This window comes from Ammodytes marinus, assembly GCF_949987685.1.
Source record: "Ammodytes marinus genome assembly, chromosome: 15".
In the NCBI taxonomy this organism is placed as follows: domain Eukaryota; kingdom Metazoa; phylum Chordata; class Actinopteri; order Uranoscopiformes; family Ammodytidae; genus Ammodytes; species Ammodytes marinus.
This window is the reverse complement of record NC_137219.1, coordinates 25,564,901-25,574,554: the sequence shown is the minus strand read 5'-3', so window position 1 is coordinate 25,574,554 and position 9,654 is coordinate 25,564,901. Positions and strand designations below refer to the sequence as shown.

At 42.7% G+C, this 9,654-nt stretch overlaps 1 protein-coding gene across 1 annotated transcript; it reads right to left on the bottom strand.

The window, feature by feature from the left end:
- Positions 1 to 567: 567 nt before the first annotated feature.
- LOC307262016 (transcription factor Adf-1-like) lies at positions 568 to 4,946 on the bottom strand (the record flags this gene model as incomplete). Its single annotated transcript, XM_080042746.1, has 3 exons — positions 568 to 891; positions 4,295 to 4,569; positions 4,814 to 4,946. The coding sequence occupies 3 exons, from the start codon at positions 4,944 to 4,946 to the stop codon at positions 568 to 570; spliced, it is 732 nt and encodes a 243-aa protein (XP_079898872.1).
- Positions 4,947 to 9,654: the final 4,708 nt, after the last annotated feature.

Sequence of the window (9,654 nt, the reverse complement as noted above, 5' to 3'; positions counted from 1 at the left end):
TCAACTGCTATTTTTCATCCCTGCCTGGACGAGTGACTTGGCAGGATGGAATTTAGTTGATCACTTTTGTATATATTTAAATCAAAAAAGGCGAAAAACCTAAACTAATAATTAAATGTCTTAAATCAATCTAACATTCATGTTGTATGCTGGATTACTTCTGAAGACAAAAACACACCTTTAACACCTTCATCATCATCAGAGCATTCATTATGTATCTACTACCTAATGTAATGAAAACAAAACAACATTGTCTTAGCATTAATATGTTTAATTAACTGATTCATCAGAAAATTATTCCAAGATATTTTGTACACATTTGAAACATTTCTTATAGCTTATACTAAATCTAAATAGAAAATGATTCCAAGATATTATGTACACATTTAAATAATTGTTATAGCTTATACTGAATCTAAATAGAAAATGATTCCAAGATATTATGTACACATTTAAATAATTGTTATAGCTTATACTGAATCTAAATAGAAAATGATTCAAAAATATTATTTACACATTTAAAAAAATCTTAAAACTAAATCTAAATAAAAAATTATTCCAAATGAATTACTCTCCAAACTCCACATCATACAGGACCTGCTGCATCCTCATGCGCGCCTGGGCCTTTTTCTGGTGCGACAGCCTCCTCAATGACGGGACGAGGCTGAGCATAAAATGCTCATCCTCGTCAACAGCCGAGGATGAGGTCTCCTTTTGAATAGATGTCATGATTCTTTTTTGGAATTCAGACCGCGGCTGCTCCAGCAGTCTCCTCCGTGGTGGTGGAGGTGCAGGAAGCTGCGGTGTGACCAGAGCCAGAGAGGTGTCCGCAGCGGACTGTGAGAGGCTGGGAGAGGGAGGAGAAATCTCCTCTTCACTTTCAGCCACCACCTGTGAAAGAAAGCGTACATTTGTTTGTTTAAAATGTGCAAATTAAAATGGTGAATTCTTATAAATATCTCTGCATCTGGCTTCACCTAACAAAAACCTTAAGGGAAAAGTAGATTTGTATACAGAAACGAGTCTTGTTTTTCAATCTTGAACAGGAAGACTTTACTTAGATGTGTTATACATGCCTCATCTTCTAATTTAAAAATACTTGAATTGAAAAAGAGGTCTTGCTCTCAATTGCCTTCCCTGAAAAAAATAAAGGTTAAATAAAAGGAATCTTATATGATGTGTGCATGGACGTCGATTTGGCTAAACAAGTGGGGGGGACAAACAGGCATTCTGGAGTGCATTTTCAAAAGTGGGGGGGACAATTGATGATAATGATATTATATAGGCCTAGTACTGTTTATGCCTAGACTGCTTTGTTTTTTGTGGGCGGGCTTTCCGCACCGAGCAGGTAGGCCAGGGGGGTATACTACGAAGCGAGATTAAGGGCTGAGCGAGGTCTGTTGAGTCTAAAGCCAGCATTTTCAGTATCACGAAAGGTGGCTCTCTTTTTACCTGGCTAGATCACCGTGGTAACAGAGGCTGCACGGCTAACCTGCTCAGAGCAGTTTTTGTTTCAGAGTTTGAGCTTAAATTCGGCTCTTAGAGCGCTGCCATTTAAGGAAACTACACATTTAGAAATCCCGCGGACCTGACAATATTGTCTGAGCGCTACATTCTCACTGAGGAAACTGTTACATCTAAACTTATTGATCAGTAAGTTAATGAACGAAACGAAGCCGTGACATTAGGCTTACAGAGTGAACTGTAACATCGCGCTGCGGCTTTTTGCCACATACAGCTATTGAAAATGTAAAATAACCCACACCTATATGCAGCGCCACTCTATGCTCTCCTCTCAAATGGTTTTACCTGGCGATCTACACACATTGGCTCTTAATAAAGTGTTCTATAAAATCACAGGTTGCAACATTATTTCACTGTAGGCTTCTTTCTTTTCATCAGTAGCGATTACAGTTGGGACGTGACAGGTGACAGCTGTCACAGTTCAGACATCGCTGCAGACTCGCAGGTTAAGCTTCTCACAGTAGATTCATATTTGTCCAAAAAATCTAGACTACAGGTTTTTTAATGTAGGCCTATTGGTATTTGTAAGATTCAAATAAAAGGCTAATAGTCTAAATCAAAATTGTATTCATTATGATGTGGCCCAAAACTGAATGATTTTCCATAGGCTATTCATTTGGGGACAGTGTCAGACTTAAATTACATTCTTAAGTGTGGGACTATAGGCGTAGTGCTATAAATATAGCAAAGTAGCCTATATATAGGCCTATATTAGGCTAAATGGTAGCCTATAGTGTTTAAATCCGAGTTCAACGTTTCATTGTTTTATAATGTCACGTTACGCACTGCAAGAACGATCGGCAAAATGAATAAATAATTTCCATGCTGGCAGCATTCCACTCTCCTTAGCCTATTTGCAGTAAGAGTTTTTTTCGGCTCTCTGTTTTCTGCTGTAATAATTCAGACTGACAAACTCTTCCTCTTGAATGAAGTTGGCGACACACTTTTGTTTTACTCAGCTGCTCACAATCAGTCCGTTTGTGTAAAGTTAGCGGCACAAGATCAGTCCAGTCTGAGCGGAAGCAGAGTCAAATGACGGTCAAACGCCCCCTCTCATGGGGACGCGCACAGAGCCTGAAGCTGAAACCCTCGTTCAACATAAGAGGTTGATAACTGCCTTCGTGATACCGGTTAGCTCTGAGCGAGGGTATGTGTTATGTTGAACCAGATCAAAAAAAGAGAGCCGGGCTCTGTTGAGTTTGTTTCGTAGTATACCCCCCCTGGTGTGTGTTTGTCATGATGAAAACTAAATGTCAAGGGAAAGAGGCGGTGGTTTAAAAAAGTATTTCGACCGCTTATTAAGTTCACTCGTTGCTTAAAATGGCTTATTCGTTTCCCAGTATATTTTACTTTATTTATAAGACAGTTTTGTTCTTTTTTGAGTTGTAAAATAAAGGCAATCATTTTTTGAAGTCGCGAGTGCTTGGAGATTTTTGGAAGCTAGTCGAGCTGACCTCGCCTTCTTTACCCACGGCTGTACCCAAACAAAGAACAGCCGAGACGATGATACTGTCATAGGTTTCAACATGTGAAAATAAAGTGACAGCTGCGCTAACTTGATCAAGTAGCCTAATGTCAATATTTTTACAGTTGTGAATGATGATGCTGTATTATTCTACTTGTTAAACATGAAGGCTATTGCACCCAGATTACCCGCGCGCAAAAGTAAAGCTGCTTGTGTGTGTGTGTCCTTAATTAATGCGCGTGCAACCCCCCCCCCCCCACACACACACACACACACACACACACCTTCCACGGACCTTCGCCGAAAGGAAGGATAGAGAGAGAGAGAGAGTGAGTTAGGACCGTTACTTTGTGTATTTTCTAAGAGTTTTTATTCTATAATTAGTGTAGACGTGTCAGATGAATCGACACATTTATTGTGATGTTTTATTATTCTTCTGCAGCTGCAGTTGGTGCTGAACATAAATTGCAAACTGCGCGCTTACAGATGAGACCGCAGGCTTAATATTCACCATTTGCTTAGCTCTATTGATAATGATAAAGAGAAGCTTTATTTAAACACTGTCCATGTGACGGTGGTGATTGATTCATTGTAACTTTGTTTGCTAGATATAATCTCACAGAGGGAAGTGGCTGTCTCCCCTCACATTAAGATACATTTTCTCTATAGGCACGCAGTCAGTCTTGCGACACAGTGCTGTGTTCTAATTAAAACCCGACAGGAATAAGTTGGCTACAATTGCCCCGCACGGCCACCGAATAGTCGAATCTCTGGACTGAAAAGCATAGCTGAAAAGACAGATCTGGCGGGGGGCGGCCACTCGTAGATTCGCTCGGTCGAGAGCGGTCGAGAGGGCGACTGCGCGCCGGGCATCACTGGAGCTTCTCCCCGCTGGGAGAGCCAGCGAGTCGGGCAGGGCTGGAGCGGCTCTGCCCCCAGCTACGGCGCATGAACCACCGAAACAAGGATAGGCGGCGGCCAATCACGGTCGCGCGCGCGCAGAGAGAGAGAGAGACCTTGACGCTGTGTTTTAATACGGCTGGACGCACTCCATGTCCGGCTTAAAAAGTGGGGGGGACAAAATGAGTCTTGACGAAAAGTGGGGGGTACATGTACCCCCCATCCCCCCCGTAATCGACGTCTATGGATGTGTGTCTGTTTACACATTTTAATAGGGTAATTACATCATCATATCGTCATTCCTTTAGCACAAGCTCAGTCTTATTCACATCCAAGACACTAGTAGTATGTTAGGGTATGTTTTTAGCATATGTTTTAGGCTACTAGCTTTTGTTATAGGCCTACCTCTCGTTGGGGGGACATCATGGGCGCTAGCAGGGCCAAGATGTCCGGTGCTATTTCCTGGCTATCCTGGCTATAATCTCCCTGCTCCTCTGAAACCATATTACTGGTCGTCACCCTCTCTTTCACATGGCGCTCGAGGAAGCTCATAATGGCCATGTACTTCCACCTCTTAAAAGAGGTGGCACCGGCCCCACTTCTCTTTCTGTCTCTCTCTGCCCTCCTCTCCTTCAAGTATTTGTCCCGCAAGTACTTCCACTTCTTGCGGGACACTTCAGCTGTTGATACAAGATTATGTCTCTACAATTAGCAATTCACACAACCTACAAGGTTAATATCAAGCTTACCTATCAGTAACGTTAATGCTAACTGAAATTTTAGTTAGCTTACTTGACTACCGTAGTTTGTAAACACAAGAGCAAGTAAACGGGTGGCAGTTTGTACCTAACGGCTAATAGTTAAATGCGATAATATCATTAATAAACATGATAATAATATAAATAATTAATGAATAATTCTCACCTGTAACGCCCAGCACAGCTGAAATGTCCCGCCAGGCCTGGTTGCGTTTTCTCTGGTCATGATACGACTTCAAAGTGAGGTCGTACAGGACCGGACACTCACTGACAGCTGTGATTAGACTCTCGTCCGACATGTTTCAGTTTGTGTTCTGTTGATACTTTGAGCCTCGCCTCCTCCTCGATTTTGATTGGTCGTTCGAAAAAAAGCGTCGATGACGTGGAGCGCTTTTCTTCAAAAGTTCAACTGTTTTCAACTGGGGGCGCGCGCCAAGAAGCGCGCGGAGCGTCCTGCCATAGAGAATGCATTGCAGACAGGCGCTCCGCCTTTTTAAAACGCTTTTGGTGGACACGGGCCCTTAAACAAATTTTAAAAAAAAAGTTTTAGCGCTAGTGTTTATCTTATTTAACGTTAACGGCTTACTGATGGCTGTTTAAGTTAACTGGAATTACTCGCAAAAGGTAAACCCTCAAAAAGATATGGGTTTATACTGTGTTTTTGTCATATTTATTATACTATCTATGGTCATAACCACCCAAGACCACGGTTGATCGGCTATTACTGTCTACAGCCAGCCAGTTAAATTCACCTGTTTACATTAGGCTACACTCAGCGGCTCAGGTTACCCATTTCCTGAGCTGATTCCGAGTTCTGTGCGGAATCAGCTGTCCTAGGAACGGATGCTCCCCGCCTGCTATTGCCTCACATCAGCACTGATTCACCGTCCATCAGGATAGTACTCTTTCTACTCGCTTGCTTGTTCAATCTTTAAATTCATTTTTGCTTTGCTCACTGGTTGCCTGTCTGTCCTCTTCCAGTTTTCCCTGGTCGTGACGAGACGGTGTGGATCTGGTCCCCCCTCCGATAACATCTGAGAATGGACCATCAACGCGAAAGATGTTGCAGTGGTTAAGGACGCCACCTGGAGACGTGGGATGTAATCCCGGCGATGGAAACCTTAGTTTTCCCTGGTGGAGACGAGACGGTGTGGATCCTCTGGCAGCATCTGAAGTCTTCCTGCATCCACACTATTCGCACTTTACTTAGTATTACCATGTAATCACCTGGTCAATGATCAAATTCCTTCGTGATTTTCTCTACTTATGACATCTATTGCAGCATGTCCGTCCTGGGAGAGGGATCCCTTACTGTGTCGACTCTCTCTGAGATTTCTTCAATTTTCTTTTTAATTCCCGGTAAAGGGTTTTTACTGGGAGTTTTTTCTCAGCCGAGCTAAGGGTGTAAGGGCAGGGTGTCATATTGTATCATATATCATATTGTATGAAATGTAAAGCCCACTGAGACAAATGTGTTTGTGATTTTGGGCTATACAAATAAAACTGATTTGATTTGATTCCATAGGCCAACCGTTTCTAAGTCATTATGAACACCTGGGTCGTGATTGTGAATCTTTATGCTCTCCGAGGCTTTTATAATTTGTACCATTATATTATATTCTGATTGTGCACATGTCCTATGAATAATTTAGGTAATGATGATCATTTTCTCTCTTTCCTTTTTTTAAATAGGCGCAAGAACTTCACCCCAAACTGCAACTCCAGGGTTTGCAGTTTGCATTTCAAAAACGGCAAAGCTGTTGGCCCATCGCGATTTGCCTGGAATGAGGGGAAGACTTTCCCAACAACAGAAAACCTCAGCAAGACCATCAAACACAAGAAGCAAATGGTACCCACCACCAGTGAGGAAACTGAAGCCACAGATCAGCCACACTGCCTTGCTAACATTACAACTGCAGATACCCCTAGCACTTCTAAAAGCATTGTTGTGCTTGAAATCGAAAATGATATGCTTAAAAAAGAAAATGAGAAACTGAAGAAACAATTGGACATTCAAAAGCAAGCTTTTTCCTTCAGGCAGATTTCATCCAACCCTCACAGAGTTCAGTATTTCACCGGATTACCCGATGCTGCCACTGTTCTGTTTTTGGAAGCACTTCTTACTAAATTTGACCTTCAATATCATTCTAATTGGACTGTCCAATTTATGCCCCTAATTGATCAGTTGTTCCTGACCTTAATCAAACTTCGACTTAATTCTGGCCACGATGACCTTGCAACACGATTCAATTGTAGCACAGCCACAGTAACAAATATCTTTACCACCATTGTTAGTGCGCTTTATCAAATTCTGTATGTTGGTATGCTTGAGAACAACATCCCCTCCACAGCAAAAAATCAAACGTCACTGCCAGAATTCTTCAGACCATTCCCAAACTGCAGAATAGTGCTTGACTGCACAGAGGTTGCTGTGTCCAACACCAAGAGACTTGATACACAAAGTCACCTGTACAGCCAGTACAAAGGGCGGACCACACTCAAAGCACTGATTGGTGTGGCTCCCAATGGCTTCATCACCTTCACTAGTGACCTGCATCTGCAGCCAGGTGACATGGTCATGGCAGACAAGGGCTTCACCATACGGGACATTTTACCAGAGGGAGTTCTGTTGAACATCCCATTGTTCCTAATCAATGGACAGTTCACACAGGCGGAAGCAAAGAATAACCGCCTAATCTCTTGTGCGAGGATCCATGTGGAGCGCTCTATCCAGAGACTGAAACTCTACAACATCTTGCGTCACATTCCACACCAGTTTAGAAAAAGCACCTTCATATTAGTCATGTTTTTTGCACTTCCCTACTGTTTTTTGGAAAGTTCCCACTGCATTTTTGAAGCTAAGGCTTGGGAGAAGCAATTTCAAGAGCCAAAACAACTCCTCAGGATGACTAAAGGTTATTATTTCACACAAATCTCCAGGTTTTTCAAAAATCGCAATGCATTTTTCAGCATTCAAGCCAATTATTTATTTACACAGTGGTCTAGAACATAAATAGACATCATAAAACTAATGGCTAATGGGTTCTGAACATTTCCATATAAAACACTTTGGTATTATTTATCTTCTTGCACATTTAAAATAGGTACTTATAGAAGTATGTAAAATCCGAGAAAATACCTTCTCCCTTTTTCAGGTATGAATATGAGTATAATATGGTCTTACATTTTAGAATTTGTTTGCTTATATGTTTCGTGTGCATTTTGTTAACATTATGACCGAATCTCTGGGAATTCAGCGACCGCGATGACAATTTTCTCATCCATTTTCCGCGCTTGGACCGCGTCAAAAGTTAAACAGTTCTCAACTATTCCAACGGTTCCCGCGAGCGCGCGTTTTGACGAGCACGGCAGCGACAGTTCCACGGGAGTGCGCCCGCTTGTCGTGTCGCCTGACAGAACGCCGCACCTTCTTTCTGCCTGCTCGCCTCTCCATTGTCAATGCATTGCCAGGGGCGACAAACGCGTTCCGTCTGAAACGCCCTTAACGCGGCTAAAATGTTGCTTTAGTGACGCATCTACGCGCCATGTACCCGTGTAAACCAATGGTTCCCTATGGAAAAATAGACGATTTTATACGCGTCTGTACGCGTGTAACATGTGTAGTGTGTTCCAACCCGATCTCACGCCGAGGCGTCACTTCCAGACGCATGGACCGGCGGCTCTATTTCACGCCTTGCCTGACCAGGGCGGCTCTATTACACGCGCGCCTCCGTAGTCAAGATGACGGCCGCGGTTTTCCGTCAATGTTTTATCTATTTTATAACCTCTCCCTGTCCCCTTGCCCTAACCCTAACCACTGAGGGGGCTGCAGCTAGATAGTACGTGCTATTCCTGGGAGAACATGTCGGCCCCTGTTGGTGCTATTCCTCCGTTAATTTAGACTATTCCTCCGTTCATTTGGACGGCGGGAGGTGCGCGTGTGTAATAGAGCCGCCCTGGTCAGGCAAGGCGTGAAATAGAGCCGCCGGTCCATGCGTCTGGAAGTGACGCCTCGGCGTGATACCAGGTTGTGTGTTCGCACCTTAACAGGTGCCTCTCATGAATTAGATTTGTCTCTTCAAATGGCACTGCACGCAATTTGATAGCACTACAACCAATCAGAGCAATGATGTGAATGAATCATGGCTGTAGATTTACATGCATCGTCTTCCCTTGGCCCAGCTGTCCTGTTAATCCTAACCCTTACTGTGATTTCACAAGAAGGAAAATGTAGGGTTAGACAGTGAGACCATAAAACACTCATTCTGCCTTTTCTCAGGCTAGGATGATACATTTGTCGTTTAATTAAATGTTGTTATTATCTATCAAAGCGACAGTGAATAATCGGAGCACTGAAGACGTTTGGACGACAGTTCACTAGCCTACATTCAGAAGCTTGTTGTTTTTTGTTGAAGCTTTTCACTGCGTTTGTCGAAATAAACACAGAGGCAATGTAACGCCTCGTTTCCACATACGTACATTCTCGTAGGCGATCCGAAAAGATCCGACCGAGAGTCCATTCATTCCTATGTGATTCTCCGTAATGTCTGTTTGCCTCCGAAACTCCTCCCCTCCGTAATATGTCTGTCCTGTTTCTGTCCGGTATCCGTATTATACGTTCAAATAATTGAACTTCTTACGTGGATTACGGACAGACCGTATGGAAGTTTTGCTAGGTTAGCTTACATGCGATGTCCTTCTACTCAGTTAATGTTGATTGTCAAGTCAGTTTGATGATTAAAAAGTACTTGTTCAAATAGTTTGAACACTTTGTGAATAAGAGTGAATGTTATTTATAAATGTTAATTATAAAATATGAAATACTTTATATACGTGATATACTGTATACAGTTGGATCGTTTTTTATCGGTTTGATATTAAATACAGTCATCATATGTGTCTGTTTGATATGAAATACAGTCATATTTATTAGTTTAATGACAAGTGAGAGTGCCCGCGATCGCTGCGGCATCGCCAGAGACACGGACTACCAGACTCTCTTGAGAT